Genomic DNA, 27226 nt, shown 5'->3' on the forward strand with positions numbered 1-27226 from the left:
GCGTTGTCTTGTTGGAACACCCATGGGGTGTCAGCTATGTGTGCAGCAAAAGGCAATAGGTTGTCCTCCAGTATGGTTTGGTATGCTGGTGCATTCAGACGACCCGTAGGAAATGCTAGGTTGGTGGTGGTGCTATGATATCCGAAGCCACCCCACACCATTACAGACTGCCCTCCTTGCTGTCGCTTGGAGAAGATCCGTTCCTCTTTGCGTAGATCGTGCCAATAATACCGCCAGCCATCTGGACCGTCTAAATTGAATTTTTTTCTCGTCGCTGAAGATGACACGCCGCCATTCCTCCTTCCACGTCACGTAAGTCCTGGCCCAGTCGACTCGCCGATCTTTATGTTCTGCAGTGAGTCGCGGCTGTACCTTGGCTTTGCGATAGAGAAGACCGTTTGACAGTCCTGCAGAGCGTGGATTTATGTACACGCATATTCGGATCGCGAGACAACTGTCCAAGTGATGTGTTCCCAGCTGCCAACTTCCTCACAACAGAACGTTCCTGCCGCGGCCTTCCCGGCACTTTCTTTATACCATATTGTTCCCTTAATCGCAGATAATTGTTCACCACACACGCACTCCGCCCAAGCCGACGTGCGATCACATTCGCAGCCACTCCCTCTTCTTTATAAGCCAATATCTGGCCTTTTTCACGTTCTGACAACGCTTTTCCACGGCCCATTCTACTACACTTGTCCGCACGACTTCCTCGCCACCTTTCCTGGGCAAATCACTGTTAACAACTGTCTGCCGTTGGTGCGTGCTGAGACGTGTTCATTCGCTGCCTCTGGTGTCACGGGAAAGACGTTACCTGGCTCCGTTCTTATCATTTTGCAACACTCGGCCGACCTCATGTGCCATGTTTTCGTACTTGCTCGTACATATACCCGTCTGCGCGAACAGTAACTGCTTTTGTATAATACACACGTGTATCTGTGTCCGTGGCCATCGTTTTTATTTTCCGTTTGCTTTTTGTTTTCCCCATTTCGCTATCTGCGGTACCGTTCTTATCATTTTGCAACGCACCTTACTAAAATTGTAACATGCTTAAATGTTAAAAATGGAATGAAAATAGAAAAGGCAAAGTTTTAGCAGGATACTTTTTTGCGCCAAATATTTATCTTATGTAGCATTGCTCATAGGGGAATAGGTAGGTGCGGTTTTGTAGTGAGATATGATGGTATTTTTGGTGTACTGTGGATGCAGTGGAGTGGATAATCTGTGATTGGAAGTAGTCTGTGTCTGCAGTGCAACTTTCTACTACAACTACGACGTACGTTACGTGGCCAACAATCCTGGACGAAATGTTTTGTTCATTGTAAATCCAAAAATATTGATGTGATTTCCGAAATTCCAAAATGTCCGTAGCTAATTATTACGATTTGTGTAGACTGTGCTTGAATGACAATAGCTTAAGGCTCAATTTATTCGATGAAGAAGCTAAAAGACGACAATTGAGACTCAGGGTCGAGAGGCTACTATCCATACGTGTAAGTAGCTTTGGGCTAATAATGTACAATACTAGATACATGTTAGGGTAACACTTTACTATTGGGGTGACGGATTTCTTACTTTTTACAGGAGAATGTACTTACGCAAATCATTTTCTGTAGCGTTGTTGAAGTTCGTGAATATAGTTTTGATCCACTTAAAGCGAATGCATGTTCTTTTCTGCGAAAATCTTGGTCCTACACGCTGTTTCTGCTGCCGCCATTTGCTTTCTGCTCGAGAGCACAATGTTCTGTGTGTTAGATGACGTAAACCTCGTAGTTAGTGTTTCAAACTCGCCGTGTTTTCACTATAACATGACGTGTCGAGTATTTTTAATTTTTTTAACTATACTTGCCTAACATAACCAAACCTAACCTTACGGAAAATGGTTTGTGGGGTAAATATGTAGTATCGCCCGAACGGATTTCTTAATTTTCACAGGAGAAAGTAGTGTTTTTTCCCATCGCTTAATTTATTTCGCCGGTAAATCATGTATTTTTGAAGATTAATGTCTCTCCAATGCACGAAAGCTGTTGCCTCTATGTCCTTCCACTACGTGAATCAAATTTTGCGTGCGTTCGATGATGTAACCCCCGGTCAGTGTTTCCAACCACACCGATGTTTTCCAAGAAGATGACAATTTTAACTGTTTGCCTAACCGAACCTAACCTAACCTTGCCGTGCATGGTTCGTGGAGATATCCGTGAATGGTTCTTGGGGCTATCCATGCATGGTTCATGGGGCTATTTATGAATGGTTCCTGGGGCTATTCGTGCATGGTTTGTGGGGTTTTCTAACCTGGAAAAATATTCAAAATCAGTTACACGACAGTAGGTATTTTTCGATGAAGAAGGTTGCAACACTGCATAACCACTGATCATGCACGACGTGCGATGATCCTTGACGAGTGCATGCCATATTGTCTGTTACAGAAGCGAAAGAAGGAAAACAAATAATGACTCGTAATATGAAAGGAATCTTCCGCAATGCAGAATAGGTAAGTATCAATGCTAAAATCAACGAAATAAATGAGTGAGAGGTGTTCGGTCGATACTACATAATTACCATTCGTGGGACTAACGTGAATGGTTTGTGGGGCTAAGGTTCGGGAGGTATTAGCATAATTTCAAATCCAGGCACGAAAGTTGGTATTTTTCTGTGAACAAGGTTGCAACACTGCATAAATCGACAAAACACACACTCAATGCTCGATGAACCAGTACGCTATTGCCATAATATGTGTTACAGAATCGAAATAACGAGTAACAGTAAGTACTCGTAAATGTAAGAAATATACATTATTTTCGTTAGAAATTCATTATTTCACCTAAAGAAATGTTCCGCAATGCAGAATAGTACGTTGGCAATGTAAAAAAGTGCGAAATGAATTATTTATAGGTGTCACCCCTATAGTAAAGTAGTACCGAGTGACATTTCCAAGGACACCCAAATATCAATATCCCTTGCACGTAGTACACCCTGGACTGCATTTTGCAAGACTAGTGAGGGTCTGGCGTCTGGACTCACAGCCATCTTAATCTTCTGTGGAGGTCGTCCATATGTGTTTGTGATTATCTTTTCATCCATCTCCGTGAATCTGAATTAAATGCATTTTTAATTAATAACTGATGTGTTCAAGGTTCAAAACAAAAATTATGATGATAAACATATCGGGAGAAATTTCATTTTTGGACTTGAAAACATGGGAATGTCAGGGAATTTCATAATCAAAAAATCGTAGCAACTCTTGATTTCTTCTACAAGGATTCAGCTCATTTTGTTAAGGTCTATGTAACAATTTTTGTATAGCGGAGACGGATTTATTACTTTTTACAGAAGAAAGTACTTACGCAAATCATTTTCTGTAGCGTTGTGGAAGTTCGGGAATGTAGTTTTGATCCATTTTAATGTGAATTCATGTGTTTTTCTTCGAAAATCTCTCCGACACGCTGTTGCTGCCATTTGCTTTCTGCACGAGAGCACAATGTTCCATGTGTTAGATGACGTAAACCCCATAGTCAGTGTTTCAAACCATGCCGTGTTTCGCTATAAGATGACGTGTTTAGGATGCTTCGTGAAGTTGTTGCTGGGTGTGGAAGATGTCGTGGAATTTGTAAATCAACACGGAATGTTGAAGAAAGAAGTGGAATGCAGAAAATGTGGAAGTGCATGCAAACTGCACATTGGACAAGATAGGAAGTGGATGTACATCTGTACGAAGAGAGTCGTGGAAAGTTAAAGTTCAAAAGAATTCAGTGTATTTTCTTACTTCGCGAAAAACCGATGTTGTCCATGTATGCTAAATTGAACGAAATGAGTGCTAATGGAACCTAACCTAACCTCGTAGGCATACCTTGTCCCCGTGATGGTTTGTGGTACTATCGTGAATTTTTTCGGGCTAACGTCAATGGTTTGGAAGGTATTAGCATAATATCAAATCCAGGCATGAAATTAGGTATTTTTTGGTGAACAAGGTTGCAACACTGCATGCACACTCCAAATCGACAAGACACTGGCACAACGTGCGATGAACGTGTACGCTATCGCCATATTGTGTGTGGAAATAAGGAAGATCAGTAAATACTCGTTAATGTAACAAATAGACATTATTTTCGTTAGAAATTCATTATTTCACCTAAAGAAATGAGAGCGATTTTACAATACCTGACCCTTCTCCAATTTCGTACATATTTCGCATACTCACTAATTTAAGGCTCTTAATCACGAATCTGAAGTTAAAATTTGGCGCTCGCGTGTGGAACTTCCAAAAGAGGGGGTCAGTGATCGCAACCAACGAAATACATATTCCTGATATTACTACGACCACAAAATTTAACTATGTTTGCCTAAGCTAACCACACCTCAATGGTTCGTGGGGCTAGCGTGAATGGTTTGCAATTATTTTGCAATTTCTAGATCCTGATACTACCACGACACGAAATTTTAACTATGTTTTTGCCTAACCGAAACTAACCTAACCACACATTAATAATTCGTGGGGCTAGTGTCAGTGGTTCGCAATTATTTTGCAATTTCTAGACGTTTCCGACAAATTTAAACTTCAGATTCGTCATTAGCAGGCCTCAATTAGTAAGTATGCCAAATAAGAAGAAAATCAGAAAAGAAATGGCTTTTTCCAAAGCAAAACTTAACGAAAAAATGGACATTACTTCCGTCCTTCAAAAGACACAATCTTCCTCACATGAACCACTGACGAACTGAAGGTCTCACTTATCGCACAACACTTTAGCAACCTTCTGAACACAACGTAACTAGTTGCGAACGTCACTTGTTCACATGAGAAAACATGGCTTCTTCATTGTTTATGTATCGACAATCACCGTGGTAATTCACAATGCTATTTTACAACTTCTACACATTAATTTTACAATTTCTACACGTGACTACCAAATGTTAACTGCAGATACGTCATCAGGACTCCATAATTAGTGAGTATTAGAATTATTAACGAAATTATGCCTTTTTTTTTTGGTATTGTAAAATCACAACCTTCTACACGTTATTTTGAATGTTCCACATGAGAGCGCCAAATTTTAACTGCAGATTCGTGATTAGGAGCCCTAAATTAGTCAGTATGCGAAATATGGCCGAAATTGGAGAAGGGTCCGGTATTGTAAAAACATACCAAGAAATGTTCCGCATTGCAGACTAGTACGTTAGCAATGTAAAAAATTGTGAAATAAATGATTTATAGGTGTGTCACCTATACGAAAGTAGTACCAGGGTCTGCATTTTGGGAATTATGGATAACCAACATGAAATAAAATTAATGAAAAGAATGTGGTTCAATCATTAGGAAACGGATTACTTGTTCAATCTCGGCCGAACAACACCTTTCACTCGTTTATTTAGTCATTTTTAACATTCGTACGTACATTCTGCATTGCGAAAGATTCTTTAAGGTGGGATTTTGCTTTTGTCACGAAAATAATTTCAATTTTTCACATTAAGCATAATTATTGTTCTTCCTTTTTTAGCTTGCGTAACACACAATATGGGGAGCACAGCTTGAGTAGCATCAGTGGGTATGCAGTGTTTCCAACCTTCTTAACCGAAAAATACCTGCTTTCGTGTTATTGATTTTATATTTTTTTCCCGGGTTCGAAATTGTGCTAATACCTCACGATCCATGCACGGGTTAGGTGTAGTTAGTTATATTACGTTAACATAGTTCCTCGTGATCCATGCAAGGGTCATGTTAATGTTAGTTATGTTACGTTAACATAGTTAAATAAAAAAGGGTTCCATGCACGGGTTAGGTTTGGTCATGTTACATTAGTTACGTTACTATAGGTTAGGTTAACATGGTTAAAAAAGGTTTCCACGCACGGTTTAGGTTATCTTCTTGCAAAACTATGGCGTGGTTTGAAACACTGACAGGGGGTTATGTTATCAAACGTACGCAACATCCGGTTCACGTAGAGGAAGCAAAAAAATGTGCGTCGGAGAGATATTTTTTTGAAAAACACATGAGTTCCCGGTGAAATAGATTCCACGATAAAAGAAAACACCTGCACGAACTTTCAAAATGCTACAGAAACTCATTTCCGTAAGTAGTTTCTTCTGTAAAAATGAGGAAATGCGTTTGGGTGAGATCGAACTGTTACCAGAAACAGAAGTTTGAACCCCACATCAGTATGTAAGAAGGACATGAAACAAATAAATTACTTATAATCGACGAATATAAAGTTTTACATAATGATATATATTAGGTGTCTGTCAGACACCATGCTACCAGTGAGATGATTCCCAGCTAGATGTGATATGCTTGGATATTTCAAAAGCAAAATAAACCATCCTCTTCTTATTCACAAATTATGAACTAGATTTAACATACATGGCAAATTTCTCTCCTTAATCCAAGATTATCTACACTGACGGACACAGCGTGTCACCCTTTCAGGAGCCTCTTCGATTTTCTTCCTGTCTTGTCTGGGGTGCCACAAGGGAACTTCTTGAGCCCTCTCTTGTTCATCCTATACATGGACGATCTCCTTCAAAGACTTTCCTCACTTCCTGTCAATATACTCATGTTTGCTGATGACTGTAAATTTTGCAAAGAAATCTCAACCCCTCAAGATGCTGTGATTCTCCAGAATGCTCTTTCCGAACTAGTCCCATGGTCTAAGCAGTGGAATCTACAAGTTAACATGCAGAAATGTTCCTCCCTCACATTCTCTTTAAAAAAGAACAAGATACATTCTCAGTATGTTCTTGAAAACAATTATATTACTACAGTTACGACCCAAAAAGATCTAGGTGTTATCATAGATAAAAAACTGAACTTTAAGGAACACATCGCAGCTACAACTAAAAGTGCAATGCGCCTCTTAGGCCTCCTCTACAGATTCTTTGAAATTGATACTCCAACTTCTCTTAGCCTATTTTTCAAGTCATTCATTTCTCCGATTCTTGAATACTGCTCTTCAGTCTGGACCTTGGCTTCCAATACAAATCTTTCTAGCATGGATTCCGTCCTCAGCTTTTTTACCGCCATTGTTCGTTATAGAATTCCTTCTCTGCGACGACATCCTGACTACTTTGAAGATTCACGTACTGCAGACTGGACGCGATATGAATTTTTTCTATAAAATCATCAATGGCAGACTAAGATCTGAATTCCTACTTACAGAATTCAATTTCAGAGTTCCCTCTCGTTCGACCCGAAACACTGAATTGTTCCACAACTCTACTGCTAGGCTTTCCCTTATACAGCGCTCTGTTCCACATGCTGCCCCAGTTCTATAATAAACTACCCACAAACATAGACATTTTTGCCCCTGAAAGTATTTTCCGGTCTTCTCACAGAATGAATATGAAAATATTTTGTTTGTTGTCTTGTTTGTCTTATTTTATATTTAACCTTTGTTGTTTTTACCTAAAACCATCTTGACTTGTTCTTGTTGATTTGTTAGAATGTTCATTGTAAAATGGCCTTACAAGTGCTGTATCTGAAACTTGGAGTAAATAAATAAATACCAGTTAATCTGCAATCTTATAGAAGCCTTCATAAGTTACTTGGTGCGTACTGAAAGTCGTGATCAACTTTTTATTTCAGACGTAAATGTTCACGTAGAGCGATGCGCTGTATAAGACAGTTAGAACCATCTATTGTGACAACATATACTTGAAAGTGGGGTGATCGGCGCAGTACGTATGCGCATTAGCGAGTAGCGAGTAATGGCTCCGTTTGACACGTCGTTTCGCCAGCGTGCAGTAATTGAATTTCTGTTTAAGGAAGGTGCATCGGCATCAGATATCCACCGCCGATTGCAGGAAGTGTATGGTGATCAGTGTATGGCTGCCAGTAGCATCAGGCGATGGATAAAACATTTTAGAGGTGGAAACACAGACATCAGTAATCTCCCTCGCACAGGCCGCCCGAGAACTGCCTCGAACAACAAGAACGAGGCTCGCGTTCAGGAAATCATCCAGGGGAACAGGCGTGTTTCGGTTAGGGAACTTCCACACATTGTTGGAGTAGGGCACAGTGCTATCCAGGAGATGATTGGTGGACTGGGTTACCGGAAAGTGTGTTGCTGATGGGTGCCAAGGGATTTGAATGCGGCACAAAAACGAAACAGAAAATATGTTTGCACGGAACTTTTGGCGCGGTACCGAGCAGAGGATGGAGGCGAGGGTTTCTTGAAGTGTTTGGTTACTGGAGACGAAACCATTTTCCACCTCTACGAGCCTGAGAGTAAACGTCAAAGCCTGGAGTGGCGACATCAAACATCACCAAGAAAGAAGAAACCGAGGACAATGTCATCAGCTGGCAAAGTAATGGGAACTGTCTTCTGGGATTCGGAGGGTGTTCTTCTCGTGGACTTTCTCACTCCTGGGGAAACAATCAATGCCGCTCACTACGTGCGCACTTTGAGGAAACTTCGTCGTGCTATTCGTGAAAAACGTCCTGGCAGGGATAGTGTTATCCTCCAACACGACAGAACACATGCGGGAAAACAGATATGACACCAACAAGGAAGTGGAACTTGCCGTTAGGAGAATACTCAGACGTGCCCGAACGGAGTTCTACAACAGAGGAATTTTCCAACTTCCACAACGTTGGCAAAAATGTGTCGATTTAGATGGTGATTATGTTGAAGACTAATAAAGGTATGTACTTTAACAGGCATATATTAGATTCTTTTTTGTACAGTTTACTTCCTTCTTGTAACATGTTGATCACGACTTTCAGTACGCACGATAGTTTCTTATTACATTGAAGTGATTATTGCCTGTAATGTGTCTTATCAGGAGTAAAAAAATTGAGTTTCATTTGAGTGTGAATAGACAGATATTTAATATTCACCCTCTTTCTTTCAGGTTGAACCTGATGACTTCCTGCCAAAATATGTTTGTTATGGATGTGTCATGAAAATAGAAGCATTTGATGAATACAAAGTTAATTGTGTTAGAGCTGAAAACCTTTTAAAAGCCTTCATTCCTTCTGTAGCTAAAAGGACAAAATTACACCAGGATAGTTTAAAGGTAAATTTCATGAAACTACTGCAAGTAACTAAAGCATTTACATGTCTAGAGCTATAAGAGAATTCTGTTCAATTGGGTTGCAGATGGAATTTGCAAATATGAATTTAGAATATTAAAGTATGTTTCGTCCCATTTCTAGCTCAAAGATGAATTTGAAAAGTGTACTTAAGTTATGAGTAGCTATTGTGCTTTGAAGTGAAAAGAATGTGAATACTACCCAGAAAACCAATGGGACTCATCGTTTGTGATAGTTATGTAACTTACACAGGGTTCCTACGCGTCCTGGAAAACCTGGAATTTTAAAATATTCCTTCCAGGCCTGGAAATGTTACGAAATTTCACATTTTTCCAAGTTGTACCTGGAATTTTGGAGGTTGTCCTGGAAATTCCTTTACCCCATTTTATTTGTATGAATTAAAATAAGTTTTCATTTAAAACAGGTCAGTGTCATGACAGTGGTTTATTTACTTATATGACGTTGCTGTGTACTGTAGTCATAGTTTTGTGCTAAGTTTTATTTTTGTGATTGAAGTATAATGCCCCGCATTTTTGTATTATTTTGTATCGCTCAGAGGTGTGGAAAGGAGCAGGTGTAGGGGAGTTGGGAACCTGCATTAAAAAAATGTAAAACTTTTTTCTTTTAATAAAAGAAAATATGTAATGATGTGTATTTGGCCATGATTACTTTGTACACTTGTCCTGGAGTAATTGTAGAAAATCCTTGAAATGTCCTGGAAAAAATTGCATGATTTTGTGTAGGAACCCTGTTACAATTAGCTTTAACTTGCACTGGTCAGCCCCATATTTGCAAATATTTATATGTGCCATCAATTTTTTATGGCACATGTAAGAGACGAATGATGGCAGATGGTTATTGGAAATGGCAATATTTGTTTCCATGGCTTTTGAAAATTTAGTTTTCTTTTCCTTCACATGGAAGGCTTTTGTTGCTGCTGCCATAAATGTTTTGGGTTTAAGAAGGCTAGAGAGTTAGTTAGTTCATTTTCTTTATGTCAAGTATGTAAATATCAAGGTAGATTGATTTAAATCGGGTGATTTTGTAAAATGAAAATCACTGATTTAAATCACTTTGTAATAATGTACATAAGGATATCAGAATCTCATTCGGTTATTACATTAACCTCGTAATCATTTAATAGTGTTTATTATGCTCTAAGAAAGGAAACAAAGTATATGTACTTATGGGGTGAAGCTCATACGAAAGGAAATGTATTATGTAAATTGTAAACACACAAAACTTGCTCTTGATTTTAAATTTAATAATTTTTATAGGTGAAAATAGCAAACATTTTGTGTAGAAAAATATACTAAATACTAATCACGTTAAACTGTAAATAGTGACATTATCATTAAACTGTAAAGAACGTGGTAGCTGGTATTTTGTAAACTATCATTTTTAAAAAAATGCCAAAATTCAGCTAGAAGAGCTTTGAAGAATATTTTAATTTACAATTATAGAGTACATCCAGAATGTTTTATTTTACTGTAAGAAAAGTTACTGATGTTCTGTATTATATTTTCATACTGTTTATTATATTTCTAGCCTTATGGCAGCAGCAACAGAAGCCTTCCATGTGAAGGAAAAGAAAACTTAATTTTCAAAAACCATGGAAACAAATATTGCCATTTCCATTAATACGCTCAACAAATATTTCCATAGTAGGTTCACACATACAGTATCAGAAGCCAAATGTATATTTACATAAAATTTTCTATTTGCTTTAATCAAACTGTTCAAATATTTTTCAGGGACTTCAGTAGAAAAAGCCTATGAAAAAAAAATCTATATGTATGGTGTTATAAACCATACAATCAATTTTAAACATGTTTTTTTTATCAATGTCGATTTAAATAAAAAACATGATTTTTATCCACCCTATAATTGTTTCCATAATTTAGACAGATAGAATGAGATACTTCAACATAACTCAACGCCATAAATACTGCAGTTTTTCTTCTGAATTAAACAGTAATCAGTGTATTTTTAAAACCATCACATATTAATGCGTTAGATGTATGGGATTTGATTTATATCCAATTGTTTGTTATTTCATTTCCCTCTACTCCACAGTACTACTCCTTTATATATAATAAATTCAACTGGAGAATGTGGAATTTCACAGAAAATTTGGAGTTTAATAAAATTTCATGAAAAGTGCTCAAAAAATGTGCAAGTATAATTTATACAATACATTATCATTTTTGATATCCAAAAGAAACTACAACAACTCTACAAATGAGGTGATGCTCAGAATTGGTTAGCAATATTTTGATTTTTTAAAATAAACTCAGTTTTTTTTTGGCTTCTCATAGGGGTTATGAAAATGAATTAGTGAATAATCTTTGAAACTCAATTTTTATTCATTCTTTGTTTTGGACTTTAACCACTGTTATTTAAAAAAAAATACCAATGTTTCGGAGGCTGTATCTGCCTCAATCTATTTTTATTACCTATAATTTTAAATTTTAACCTCTGATGTAATTTTTGTTTTTGTTCTAGTTGGTTTAAACCGTATCATGCCTTGGGCATGATACGACACACCTGCCTGGGGCAAAAAATTAAATTCACGCAGGGAAGTTAATTTTTTGTAACGCGAGCCCGACCATACCAGTCAATTCTAGACGACAATTTATTTACACCAACCCAAAAAAATTACTATTATACAAGGGTGGGTGTAAGGAAAAATAAATTTTACACACAACCAAAAATTTTACCAATTAAACTTTGTTAAAGGCACACATTCTTGTTTTCTAAAAATTAAAAAAAAATATATGTGGAACTAATCTATAAATATATAATTGTTATTTGTATAAACTGTAATATTTAAAAAAAAATTCAGTACTTCAGATATTCTGTGAAAAATTAATAATATTTTTCTCAATATGAACATTACTAATTAATATTAATATACATACAAAATGTGCTTACATGTTCATGTACTTGTTTATTTAATTTGATTTTTTTCTTTTTTTACTGTCCCATCCACATTGGAACTTGTAGTAGTCCTCATACAACAAATAAATTAATAAATTCAAACTGAAATATAGAATTAAACATTGAAGAATTTTACAAAAGATATTAATATTCTAATAAACAGCAGATTGGCAGTTAAAAGTTAATATTATCATTTTTATAATCCCTAATGGCATATATCAGTTTTTCAACTTTTCTGTGGAATCAAAAGAAGTTTGAAGAATTGCAAATCTGGGAAGTAATTTCATTTTCCCAGTTTAGATTCCTTGCCCAGTTACTTAGTATTAATAATTTTTAAAGATACATCAGAATGCAGGAATCAAAATAATTTTTATTTAAAAAAATAACGGCCCTGTAAAATATATGAAGAGTTTGATTAAAGCAAATAAAAAAATATATATATGTAAATATACATTCTTCTTCTTTGATACTGTATATTTTAACCTACTGTGGAAATGTTTATTGAGTGTGTTAATGAAACAATAATAAATTCACTAACTTTTCTTCCAGTGAAAATAAACCATTTTGGATGTTCTACATAATTGTAACTTAAAATATTTTTTTAGTTTTTATTGCTGAATTTTGGTATTTTTTTTAATAATAGTTCGTTAAATATCAGGTGCCATGTTTATTTACAATTTAATGATGATGACACTATTTATAATTTAACATGATTAGTATTGTGTATATTATTTATTCTACACAAAAGATTTGCTATTTTTTTGCATATAACAATAATTGAATTTTAAATCAAGAAAAATTTAAGTGTTTTTATAGTTTAATTTACATATTACATTCCTTTCATATGAGCTTCACCCCATCAGTACATATATTTTGTTTCTTTCCCTTTCCTTTCTTAGAGCCTAATAAGCAGTATTTCAGTGATTACGAGATTAATGTACTTTAATGTAATCACCAAAAGTGATTCTGATATCTACAAATTCCTTCTGTAAATTATTCAATAAATTATTTCTTCAAAGTGATTTAAGTCGGTGATTTTTTTTCTAATCACCTGATTTAAATCAAAGCACTTTGTGAGAATGTAATCATTACTTGCCTAGAAATAATCATGAGATGCACCTTAGCGTAATAAGTTAAAAAATAAAGAATAGACATGTAATGCAAATTTGCATAAATATCCCTGCCACATATATGACTGACCATTCATGCTTGAGTTTGTTCAACTCAAGATCTCACAGCTCTTGATTCTCAGGCTGGGCACAAATTGTCACATATCCTCACACTTAAATTAACTTAACCTTTAGCATACTGGCACCCTCCTACATGTTAAGGCTCTTAATGCGAATATTTCAAGTGCATTCTTCTCAAAGTTGCAGCAAAGTACAATTGTTTTTTAAAAAAATGGTAGCTCGAGAACTAAGTGTCGTAGAGAGATGAAATTGGTTTTGTTTTCCTTCTTAAAGACTGTGATTTTAGAGTAGGTAAAATTTATACATTGTGCCTCCCAGTAATGAGTGTTAAAGGAAGAGGAAGAAGATGGAATTTTAAAAAAAAACGACGTATAAGAGTAGCAGTGTTGCCAGCTTACAGAAACAATGTCTGGAATTTTTTTTAGTAACAGCGGATATATTGTTTTGTAATTTGAGTATGTCATACCTTTATATGTATACTAATGAACATTAAAGGCAGAACTATATCATGTGTGGTTTTCAACAAATGGCAGTTAAATGCTGCTGCATGGTGTGGGCAAATTTTGAATTTTGGGGCTTTGTCACACGTTGAGATTTTGCTTTTTATGCATTGTTGCATGTGATTTTTTTCAGAAAAATGTGCTGGTTTAGGACTTATAACCATTTTTATAAATCTATCTAATATTATAAGGGTTAACAAAGAACTTTCTCTACCCCCCCCCCCCTTGTTAATAATAGTAATAATAGATACATTGATTTGTAATTTGAGTATATCGTACCTTCATATGTTGTTTACTAATACACAAGAAATACAGAACTGAAATATCATGTGTAGTTTTTAAGCTTTGTATTAAGTGCTACCACGTAGTGGTGGGAGATGTATAGGTCAGGCATATAATTATACATACTATGGCTCGATAATCTTTATTGGATGTTTAAATTTTGAAAATACTGCATCTGCAATGTGTGTACAACATACAGTGTTTTGTTTTGGCAGTGATGCTATCAGATTACAACTTACACCTTCTTCAGTGTACTTTTAGACCTTTGCCATTACACCTTCTATCCATAAAGATATGCCACATTTGTGTTTTGCTGGTTTTTAAAATGTTCATGTGTTTGGAAGTTTGAATTTTATTTTTGGAGGGGAGGTAGTCTGTTCATCCTTTGAGTTTTTTTGTAGGGGAGGTAATTTGTTCATACTTTTTTTTGGAGGCAGGTAATCTTTTCATCCTTCTTAAGGCTTGACTGGACCTTTGGCAGCCGAAAGGCCATATTTTTTTTCAAATTTTCCTCTCCATTTGAAAACCTCTTTGATATTCCAAAATATGAAAAATTACTCACACTTAGAATTCCTTCTAGAGCATTGATGTAAATTTTCATGTAGTTTGCTTTCACTATTATCTAGATATGCTCCATAGTTTAATAGACTTGCGTAATTGCAAAACTTTTGAGAATATCTAGATAACAGCGAAGGCACACTACTTGAAAATTGACGTCAATGTTCTAGAAGGAATTCTAAGAGTATGTATTTTTTTCATATTTTGAAATATCACAGCAGTTTTTCGAATGAAGAGGAAAATAAGTTCGCTCTTTCGGCTGATAAAAGTCCAGTCGAGCCTTAAGGTGTTGCTGGATCTTTGGCCACTGGTAGAATGGTCTCACTACATCCTAAGACCATCCCATATACGTAGATAACAGGAAAACCAAGAATGTGCTAAGGTTTACTTAAATGTTCTATATGGACTTCCAAATAGATATAATTTTTCAGAATTTTCACTATTGAAGCTGTTTTTTAAAAGCAGAGATTTGTGTATAAGTCATTGCTAGCACCTAAAGGTAACATCAACACTTATATATCAATATACTGTTATGTTCATAGTCTTGTTAAATTTGTAACTAAATACCTTTCAAGTTAGTCAAAATTGTTCTTCTTTTGGCAAACTATCTGTAAAAAAATTTGAAGATGTATTAGCACTATGTTTACAAACTTTGCACCGAATGAATGCCTGTCCATTACATTTTCTGCAACATGATAACTTGTGTTAAATTTTGCATTCTTCACATGCAATGATAGTCTTTTCAAAATATATTATCCCATAATTTTGTGAGGTAAAACAAATACATTTTCAAACTCCATTTGTTAATAATAATAATGGCTTTATTGTCTTGCCTTCATATGTATACAAATGAACAAAAAAGACAGAACTGAAATATCATGTGTAGTTTTCAAGAAGTGATAAGTTAATTGCTTTCACGTTGTGGTGGGAAGGCATGTGTATATATATCCCAGGCATCCATTATATGTTTAACTATGTTAATTTTTGTTTGAGCTCATGATCTAAGCTTCGTAATCAAGGAATGAAAAACGTTTGGCAATAGAGAATTTTACAAAAATCTATTTTTAACTTACGCTGCAACAGAAAAATGTGTATTTACATATATTTTTTTATTTGCTTTAATCAAACTGTTCAAATATTTTACAGGTCCATTTACCAGAAAAAAGCCTTTTTATAAAACAACGCACATCTATATGTATGGTGCCAGAAACCATAGAAGCAATTTTAAGCATTTTTTTTAAAAAAATAGATTTAAATAAAGAAAATCATCAAGAATGATTTTTTATCTATAATTATTGTTTGGTAAGGTATGGCATTTTTTGCTCATCTTAAATATGCTTCTATTCTTTCAGAATGAGAAGTGCGAGAAACAGCTTTACTTCCCCGTACCAAGACATGTACTTGACTTGAAGTATTGCAGAGATAATGCAGTCGAACGAAGACTTCTTTCTACTCCATTTCCTTTCACGTGTGAAGAGGAAGGCATTGAAACTACGTTGAAAGTACCATTAACCAAATCTGGAGTTTCGTCTCTCTCTGAGAAAGGAAACGAACAAGCTTTATCAGATCTTAATGCACCACCAGAAGAAAAATGTTTAGAATTACAAAAATACAACTGTCCTATGGTTTGGATCTATGATGATACCACTAATTACTTACTCTCACAGAGAAACATGTCGGGGGACTCCAGTGATAGTGCTGCGGTTGGCTTATCAGATGAAACTTCTATTCATGTAAATGAAAGTTCTGGAAATGGTGAGGATAGAATGTGCTCAAATCGCAATAGTAGTCAAATACCAAAGTGTAATATGCTACTGGAAGTGTGTCATGATTTGTCCCAATCAGAAATAGCTGAATGTGATGTATCGTCAAGCTCGTTAGAGTCAGAAACTAATACGGAACCATCCGATGTGAGTGACAGTTTTAAGTTAAAGAAAATGTCTACAATAAAGACTGGCGCAAGTAGTATTCCTCAGCATTTTTTAAATCGTGCGTCTCGAGAGAGGAGAAAATTTGTTAAGCAAATACCAATAGCCCCACAACAAGTACAAACAAAAAGAAGAGATAATCAGGAGTGTGTGCAATCAGGAGGTATAGAAAGTTCAAAAGAGGCTATGCCAACCAAATTTGTGTGCAACAGTGAAGAACCAATGACATTGAATGCAGTAGATAGTACAATTAATACAGTAGCAGACAATAGTATGATTTCACCTGTAAATTCCAACGATCACCATGCTGAGAAACTAACAGTAGAAAATAACAACTCCAACCAAATTAAGACTGCAGTATATTTGGATAATGATTCTGAGAATGAACCTGAATTTTGTGGATTCAGTAGTAGTTGGAACACATCCTTGGTCAACTCAGTCACTGTCAAAACTTGGGACATAGACCAGTTATCTGTTTCCAGTGATAGCTCATCTGAAGATTTACCACCTGATGATCAGATAGCTTGCACAGTAATTGTTAGTGCTGATTTGAATGATATGTCCTCTATCAGTGACAGTGAATCTAATGATGTGGTAAATAGAAATAGCTCAGCTGAAGATAAATTATCGTCAATTGATGAGAATGCTAAAAATGTTGATTCAGTAGGCATTATTTGCACCCAACAAGACAAAAAACAGTCATTTTTCCAAAAAATAATTGATACGCCATTTCCTATTGTGGTGTTGAAAAGGCTAAATGTCCCGTCAACTTTTAATGTAATGAATAAATCAGTGACGCTTCATTGTAAACCAGCAAAGAAAGAATTGAGAAGCAAAGGGAATACTGAAAATAATTATATTAAAGTGCAAGGCAAAGAAAGTTTGGGCAACGATACAGTTAGTCTTAAGACCAATGTTGCCTCTCTTACTACCAAGCAGACAGTTGCATTACGAACTGAAAAGGCCAAATTAAATGTCACAAAAGTAGATAACGTGAAATGTACTGTAGCTACAAGAAGTTCGTTATCTCGAAACAGATTACAACTTAGATGCAGAAGTGTAAATACCTCCAAAGAACAATTGAAGAAACCTATTAATAAAATAAACGAGAATATCCATTCTGCAGATGTTAACAGTAAGAGCAGAAAGAAAAAGGAAGATTATCTAAATGTTAATAAACATTTAGCAAATAAGAAAACTTATTGTACAACCAAAACGTCGAATTTACAAATTACAAACAGTGCTGGTTTAATGAAATGTAAGACAGATTCAATTATTCGTGTAAAAAATACACTACCTCATAGAATTAAAAGGGCTTGTAATTCATCCTTTTCACCTAAGAGCACCTCTATGGAAAGAAATAAACCAATTTCAAGTCTACATCCGAAAAAATATTTCCAAAACAGTTCAACTGCATCTAAGAATGCTGAAAATATTGTAGGAGCTGGTTCGTTGGAGTCTGTGCAATTAAAGGAAGTGACAAGCATGAATACAAAGGAACATGTTTCAACTAATGAGGAAAATAACAACGTTGTACTGAATCCTGGAAACATTTCTTATCAATTGAATAATTCTTGTAATGGTTGTTTTACATCACTACGTACAAGCAGCGAACATGTTTGCCTTGCTGATCATACTTATTACAAAAAGGAAAGCTTTCAAGATGCTAAGGCCTCTTCTAACGAATTTGGAAATACTTATGAGTGTAGGAAAGTCACGGATAGAAAACAAAATACCGTCTCCAAGCATGTTGCAACAAGGAATATGAAGAACACTGAACAACTGAAGCATGGTATTTGTGAAAGTAAATTAAGAAGCAACAACTTGAATGACAAGGATGATGATATAGATGTATGCATGAATGATGAAGCGGAAGGGACATGTCCTGCACCTACTTTTCCAAATGAAGAACTGAAAAATCGTCCAGAACAAAAGAGTAGCATAAGTGAAATTATACTAGTTCCAAGAAGTTGCTCTGTTCAAGGTAGTGGCTTTAACATAGAGAAATCAATGAATCCCACTGGAGAAGTAAGTGATGACAGAAATAATAAAGAAGTAAACACTAATAACAGTATTCACTGTAGTACAAATGTTCCACCGTCTCCATGTAAGTCAATTTTGAAACTAAGCATTAAAAATGATCAAAGCACCAAAACCGAGAATCAGAATTTGGAGAAACCTACTAATTGTTATAATCCAGTTAAAGTACAACGTCCGCCATGTCAATTAGAAAATGGCGATTCCAAACTTCCACTTAGGAATTTATTGGCTGTGAGAACTTGTGCCAACACAGTAAAGGAACGCACTAGAAGGTAAGTTGAAACATGTATAAATTAAATAATATTTGTTCTTTAATCTCATAATGGAAACCATGTATGTTCAGTCGAGTGAAATGTGTGTAAAAGAATTGGCTTTGTAACATACATGACACAGACAGGTACAGTCTCGGAAACATTTATGTGTATATATATATATATATATATATATATTGACAAATCATCCATGTGACTCGCACCAACAATAAATGTGTGTATAGAATCTAATGTACGTAATTTTGCTAAATTTGCAGCATGTACGAACTTTTACTATATCCAGCATTTCAGATGTATTCTTTATTCATGTATGCATATTCCGAAATTGACTTTGAAACATTTGCTGTTCAGTCTTGGATAATTGGTAACATCACAGGCATACTAGTGGTATGTCTATATTTATCTATGTTTACGATAATTTTGGCACCTTGTCAAACATTTTTTCCTAAGATTGATGAATCAAAAGTTAGCTTTATACCTAAGATTGATGAATCAAAAGTTAGCTTTTTGTACCTAAGATCAATGAATCAAAAGTTAGCTTTATACCTAGGATTGATGAATCAAAAGTTAGCTTTATACCTAAGATTGATGAATCAAAAGTTAGCTTTATAGCTAAGATTGATGAATCAAAAGTTAGCTTTATACCTAAGATCGATGAATCAAAAGTTAGCTTTATAGCTAAGATTGATGAATCAAACGTTAGCTTTATACATGTGTATAGATATGTGAACTTAGTTCATCCCGAATCGTAGATCAAATCGGATCTCCAGTTAGTGATGTTTACACAACCACCCCTGAGATATTTCAAATACAATTGGATAGTGGATGTAAAAACAGGATGGGTATTCACACCTTAAATTCCATGAATAAATTCTGCGTTAATTTTTTTCTCCATAGACATGAAACATTTCAACTTTTATTAATTCAAATCCCATTGAATTTATAAATATTTATTAATGCCCTGAGGAAAGTTTTTCACAGTTTAAGTTTTCTTTTTATTGAGGAAGGAAAAGAAAAGAAAAAGCTCTGTGGAAAATAAAACAGAATTCTCTCAGTCCGTTTACTTTGTTAGTGTCCTTTGCAAAACAATCTCTCTTGACAGATGGAAGATTATTGCAAGATCAGATACCTTGAAGTTGATTAGGTAAATTTGAGTTTCAAATTCTTATACAATTAACAATTGTTCGTATATTAGTATATCCCGTAACATTTGTTACTGTTTTTTGTAGATGTATTTTGTGTCAGAGTATGTGAAATGGAAAATGCAAACTTTGCACCTTAAATTAAATATATATTCCATTGAATGGAATTGAATTAAAATTTTTGGATACATTGAAATCACACAGACCCTTTATATATATATTGTTAATATTTGTGTGTGTGCGTGGTGAGAGGCGATAATACGTAAGGTTTGAAGTAGAGAGAACATCTGCTTGTACCCTTGAATTTTTGGAAAGTTCGCCTTGAAAACTGGGAATTATACTTGAATTTTATCATGGTCCTAGAGTGGCCGCCCTGAAAAAATAACCTTATTTGCTCTTCAACAGTTTTAGATCTACTGATTAGTTTGGCATTGATTATCTGTTTCCCTACAGCTATAATTGTCATTAATTAGTTTTACATTTATGACAACATAACTTCATTTTTTTAAAAAGTATACAACATAAATAGAACAACATACTAAAAATTACTCTAACCACATCTGCTGACTCGCTAATGCCTTGAAGACCTAGAATCAAAATTTAATGTTTTTCCTAGACAAGGGAGAAAATAGGATCTAACCCATTTTAGGCACTTTTTCTAATTAATTTTTATCTTCTGTGTTTTAGTCTAGGATAGAACATATCCTCCTGATTGGCATTTTACATCTGATAGACTGAAGAAATGTGTATAATTATGAAATTATTAAAATAGGTTTTTTACCTTAGTAAAAATTTAATGGTTAAATTTTTGTATGCAGCTGTTTAATAAGGCTGCAATATTTCTTGGTAATCTTAATGTATATTCTACTTTGTCATGCACTAAAAATCTTACTATTTACACTATTTTTTCTTCTAGAGTGAAGTTTTGCTACGAATGTAATTATTGTGGAAAGACTTTTGCACAAAGAAGTAAACTAAACATCCATAGTCAGCTTCATAGCAATGAGAAATTACATGGCGGTCAAAAGGAATTCAGATGCAAAGTTTGCTGGAAAACATTTACACAAAAAAACGCATTGGTAAATCATTCAAGGGTTCATAGAGAGAAGCCTTATCTATGCAATATGTGCCACAAATCATTTCACTGCAGCACAGCCCTATGCGCACACATTAGAACTCATTTGAATGAAAAATGCTATGATTGCAAACACTGCCATAAAAAGTTTACTTTGTTCAAAGCATTTAATGTCCACCGTAGAGTTCATAATTAAAATGTACCTCATGTCTGTCCAAATTTTTGAGAAAGTACCTCATGTTTGTCCAAATTTGTGAGAAACAAATCACAGTAGTATGTAGTCTTTTTGTGACAAATCCTTTGGCCAGAAATCATATTTATGTTGTTCTTCATTTTAACATGTCCAATTAGTTTAATTTTATTAATGTTGTAACTTTCACATAGTCTATGTAAATATACATTATTTATTATTTTACACCATCGAAAATAATTTTTATTTATGACATACTTGAGTTAGGAAGGAATAATTTAAGCAACGTTTTTGTGAATTACTAGTCATGAGTATTGCAGATGGTGTCTTCCATACAAAGTTAATGGTTTAGATATTTGGGCATGTTTTGCAATATAGTTTGTGATTCTTAAATATAATTAGTAAAAGGTGAAAAACTCTTATTCACAGTTGAGAAGTATCTGTGACACGTTTGTGTGGTGTGTTTAATGTACCTGTTTATTAAACTATATTAGTAGAATGATAATTTTTGTAATATTTGTCTGTAATTAAATCACTGTATTTATGCATGTATAATGCGCATCCTGGTTTTTGATAGCGAAAAGGGTCAAACAATTATATCACGTATATAATGTGCAGTACAATACAGTTTCCAAGAAATGGCTTTCTTAGTTGTAGGTGGTAAAGCTGTTCCTATGCCGATCAAGAGTGAATGACATCATACCTATTCAATAAATCACCTGTTGCTATGTGGACCAAGAGGAGAATATCCTTTTGTGTAAACAATGCCCATGCCACCTCCCCCTCTCCCTCTACTGTGTTTAGCATCCCAAAGCTTTCACTCTTTTACCACCTTATTTATTTTGTAATAGTAGAAAGCGAGATCAAAGTTTCGTTATGGATTGGCAGTGCTCAGGGAGTTATTTTCTATTATTTTTCACCCAACAAATACTCTGATATGCATCCCAAGCGACTGGAGGTGCATGCTCGAATTCCGCTAGAATGGCACTGCTTTTCTTGGGAAATGGTGGTTTTGCTAATTCCTTCTTTACTTTTTCTAAAGAAAACTTCAAAATATATATACTTTTTCCGTGACTAACGTAACATTTAAACGAGGTACATTCAGGACCCTCAAACTAGCAGTTAACAGCACAAGATTTCTTCCATTAAGGCATTTATCTACTCCATATATATAATATTATTTGGCCAGTCATACAATTTAATTAATTTATATTTCCTTATTTTTCCAATGTACCATAAAAATCAGAACATTCCTTCATTTTGTGATGAGCTTATTTCAACCGTATTCCACGTTAGTATTGCTATCTTGAATGAAATACTGTTGCTATATTCAGAAACTGCAAGATTTAAGCTTTACAGCGATATATAACATAATAGGGTTCCTTAAGAATGAGAAATCTATGCAAATGTAACAAAATCATTGAATGACCCTGTATGGTTTCATGTTGGCTGTTTGAATTGTTTGGTGGTAAAAATTTTGGAAGAAAGTGCGCATTACACATGAGGAAATACGGTAGTTTAGAGATTTTACTGGTTAATTAACATCTCTTGTCAAACATCTGAAGTTTCTATGCGCATTAAGAAGAAAATGTGTCTGTTACTAAATGTTTTATTTTACTACTTTTGCAGAAAAATAATCTTATAGTTGCAACTTTATATAAATATAAACACACAAACATATCGGTAACCAAATAATCTCTTGCTGAAAATATGCATTATATGTTAAATTATTAGCAGTGAGAACTTACGGGTATGTACCATATTTCACCAATTGCAAACTTAAGTACAATTGAATTTTTGTACAAATATTTCCATACTTCAAATGTTTATATTGCATCTCCTAAATGTATTATTTTGAATATTTATATTAAGTTATTTAGACCTTTAATATTAGTGTTCATTTCACCTGCATTGAATGTTTTGTTCAAGTGTTGTATAGTGGAAACTTGATAACTCAAACTTCAACATCTCGAATTCCTTGATAAGTCGAATTTTTTTGTAATCCCCTTGAATTGTCCATAACACTCAATACTATATTACCTCATTAACTTGAATAAAACCTTGATAAGATGAATTTTTGTACAGTGTATGGGATGCCGTTCGAGCTCAATAACTCGAATGTAGAGTATGAAAAACCTCTGAGTCGAAGTTAAATTCTATCACTTCTATAACTAAGTTTTAGTCGCATGGACCCCAATAAGTCGATGTGTAGGGTGCATACGTACAATGTCAGGTGATCAACAATCATGTCGGGACTTGAACTCCCTCACCCTGCCGTGTATGTAACCATCATTGTTAATGTGCTTTGACCTCTATAACTCGAAGTCAGCGATTTTGGCCCTCAATAACTCGAACCTTGGTAAGTCAAAATCCTTGATACCTCGATTTTTTCTTGTTCCCCTTAGGTTCGAGTTATCAAGGTTCCACTGTAGTACAAATGAGTAAGTAGTATTACATGAACTCAACACTATATTCTTGTGTGCAGTCTTTCATCATTTTGATGTTAAGTTAAACATGTTCATTCATTATTTTCTAATACTGGTTATTAGGAACAAATGTTTATAATTGTTGTTAGAGGAAAATATATAATTGCAAAAAAAAAACATTTCACCTTTTGTTGAATTTTTAAACATATTATTTCACCATTCTTTATTTTGTTATGTTGGAAGAGTTACTGTAAATACAGGGTGTATCAAAAAGAATCATCCGATTTAAAAATGCTATATTTAGGAAACCAATCGACATAGAACCTTGCAGTAAGTTGTAAAATACATGCTGGAATATAAAGTTTCGCTTGCAATAAGTTTTACTTTGTTGCAGGTAGGTGCCACTGGTGCAGCTCACTCTTTAGTCTGCGTCAAGATGGCAACCCAGCAACAGGCAGCATTCTGCGCACAACGTCGAATACTGTAAACAGTAGGTGGTGCAGCACCGTATTTACGACGAAACGCACGCTGCACAACTGTAACAGACCACATTTGTTGAAGTGGAGAATGCAGAAAGTGTTCGGTTGTTGGGATGCCATCTTGAAGCGGACTAAAGAGTAAGCAGCCCCAGGAGCCCGTTCCAAAAGTCGCACGAGTTGAACGCGTTAAGCGAGTTATGGTAACTGGCCGTCCCAAAAGTGCTCTCGTGCGTTTCGTTATGCTGTCCCAAAAGTCCGCTTTCCGTGCTTCTCGTGCAAGAACGAGATTCACCAAACGCACGGACCAGGAGGCTGGTTTGTTCGGTGAGAATCGTCTGCTGCGTATAGACAACGCGCGTGCATGATGGCTTTAAACTGCACTAGTTCGGAAAATGTATTATAATTTTAACAGAGAGCGATATGAAGCAACATGCGTAAGACGAGTGTGCCTCAACTGTTCTTAAAATGTGATTAAAATGAGTAACAATGCCCACAGTAGAGTTTATTTCGGCCATAAGGACATGCCTTCCGCTCGACGTCACGAGGACGCTGCGCCTTCGTCTAGAGCGTCCCATAAGTGTGGAAAATAACTCATTTCACTAGGTTGATGAGCCCAGTTACCTTCGTTAAATTCGTTTCGTTAAGATTTTTGGAACGTACCTACCTGCAACAACGTAAAACGTAGTGTAAGTGAAACTTTATATTCCAACATGTATTTTACAACTTACTGCAAGGTTCTATGTCCATTGGCTTCCTAAATATAGAACTTGTAAATCGGATGATTCTTTTTGATACACGGTGTATAATGGGTCATCTTTGGTTATGACAAAGCTATAGTAAGGAACACCTGCATTTCTTTAGATCAGTCAGATTCTGTAATTTTATGGGCTTATTATTGGTCAATCCATGAGATCCATGTGTAATAGCACACATTTCAAATCTTAGGATTTTGAAAACAAAACAATAATCTCATCCGTATCGTCGTCGTATTATTTGGAATGATGACATCATTATTGTCTTAAAGTTTGAGCTCTGTACTTACCTTTGCTTTTAGGCAAATTAAGAATAACATGACTCGCACAATAGTAAAAACGGGACCTGTCACTACAACTTAAAAACTAAATTCTTAAAACTTTTCTTGTCAGTTTTATTTTTTTGGTGAAATATATATTGTAACCTTTCATCTAATATGCTTATTTAAATAAAAAGGTCTCTATCTTTTCCTGTTATTAATTTTTATAAATGTTCTGCATGTTACCTATATGAACATCTCATCAATTTTAATATTACAATGCTTACCTACATATTTAACAATATCGAAAACAGCTCAGTTAATAACAATCTTTGTGAACAATTACGACAAATTTGTGGAGAATATAGACTTAACACTTAAAACTAATTATACTTTGTACGTGACATTTTTTCACCTCTAATAGGCCTTCAATTATAGAATACTTGAAATCTTCATATTTACTAGTTTCAGAGAAATTGGTTACTCTAAAGTGATCATAAACAACTAAATAAGGTATTAAACCTGTATAGCATACAAACAACCAAGGAATATCTATTGGATATTCATGCAAGAGTTGTGGATAACCAACAGATATCCAGCAATTTCTACTGGTTATGCAGTTTGTAAGGGATGGCCTCAGAAGGCACTCAAAAGTCAGGCTCACTTCCACGTAGTACCTTTCCAGTAACTGCATTCCGAAGCTGGCCAACGAGGCTCTGGAGTCTGGACCTGCAGCCAGTATAATCTTCTGTAGGAGTTGTGTTGTGTCATCCAAATGTGTTCATGATTGTCCCTTCATCTCCCTCATCTTATCTTCATCTTCGCATGAGAGGCAGAATCTTGAAGTAAAATAAATAAGGTTGGTATTGCTGCTACAACCATTTTTCATCTTCTAAGAACCAAGCGCAGTAATCCTAACCTGACCACCATAGATTATTTACTACCCCAAAAAGCTAGCAGCTACTTGAAACAGTTGTAGCGGCAATCACTATCAATAAATAATTCATTCAACCTGGTGGCATTGGCGATATATTTAAGCCTCCTTATGAATTAAGGGATCTATAATGTTGGACTGGCATAAGATACGTTGGCTGGTTGTTATTCTGGATTCAGATAAATTTATTACTCCATGACCTTCCGATTTCTGTTCTAATACTTCTTGATCAGCAACATTTGTGTTTACCACTTTGATAACGACTGACGTATGTGGTGGCTCGTGTGAAAGTTGCTGTTGTTAAGCGATTTTGGGATTAAGTTGTGAGAGAACAGCATGTGATCAAAAATTCCAAGGGGTGTAAGGGTTGACCCTTCCACGTAGTGCACCCAATTGTCAACCTTACTTCCACGTAGTACACCCTGGACTGCATTTTGCAGACTAACGAGGATCTGGCATCTGGACCCCAGTATAATCCTCGTAGGACTGTGTCTGTGTGTGCTGAGTGCCTCTTTACAGCCTCAGCTTTTAACCAAAGAAAGAATATTTTTAGTCTCTTGACATTACAGTTATATTTTAGTTATGGTAAGGGGCTGGGTGCTGATACACCGAAAATTTTAAATTCGTTCAATCAACCAAAAATTTTGAATGAAACCTTGTTTCTTAGAGTGGATTAAAATTGTGGATCTGTAGATTTAATTATGGTGCCATTTCTGGTAAATACACTGTACTTGTGCTTGCGACAGGTATTTAAGAAGTAATTTAGGATCATAGTTTTGTAGCAAGACGTTCTACACATTTACTTCATTATTTGTTATATTTTGAGCTACAGGGTGCGGCAGCATTCATAGCTTATTTTGGCTTGCGTAGTACAGTGACGTAATGTATGAATGCGTGCCATCTCGTGCAGCATTCGTGTACTAATGAGGTGCCATTTCGATTGTTAGAGTGAGATGGATCGGTGGAGTGTACAGCATCGCGCCTATGTTGTGGCAAGTTATTTCAAGAATAATGACTCTGTAATTGCTACCCAGCGTCTAGTTAGGCAACATTTCAACGTGGGACGTCATGGGAAAGTTCCAGATAGACGGACCATTCTGAGGTGGGTTAGTGCATTTCGATTAATGGCCGCTGCGTGTAATCGTAAACCAGGAAGAAGTGAAAGAACTGTGCGGACACCAGTAGCCATGGAAAATGTTCGTGCTGCAATATTGCGTAGCCCAAAAAAATCTGCTC

The 27226-nt window shown here is 35.3% G+C and overlaps 1 protein-coding gene across 1 annotated transcript; it reads left to right on the forward strand.

Moving 5' to 3' along the window:
- The first annotated feature begins 1262 nt into the window (after positions 1 to 1262).
- On the forward strand, positions 1263 to 21783 carry LOC145996164 (uncharacterized). Its single transcript, XM_083132515.1, has 4 exons — positions 1263 to 1493; positions 8842 to 9006; positions 15845 to 18732; positions 20791 to 21783. Exons 1-4 carry the CDS (start codon positions 1362 to 1364, stop codon positions 21143 to 21145), a joined length of 3540 nt encoding a protein of 1179 aa, XP_082988641.1. The 5' UTR covers positions 1263 to 1361; the 3' UTR covers positions 21146 to 21783.
- Positions 21784 to 27226: the final 5443 nt, after the last annotated feature.

The sequence above is a fragment of the Lepisma saccharinum genome, chromosome 12 (assembly GCF_977018435.1).
Source record: "Lepisma saccharinum chromosome 12, izLepSacc3.1, whole genome shotgun sequence".
NCBI classification, from domain to species: Eukaryota; Metazoa; Arthropoda; class Insecta; order Zygentoma; family Lepismatidae; genus Lepisma; species Lepisma saccharinum.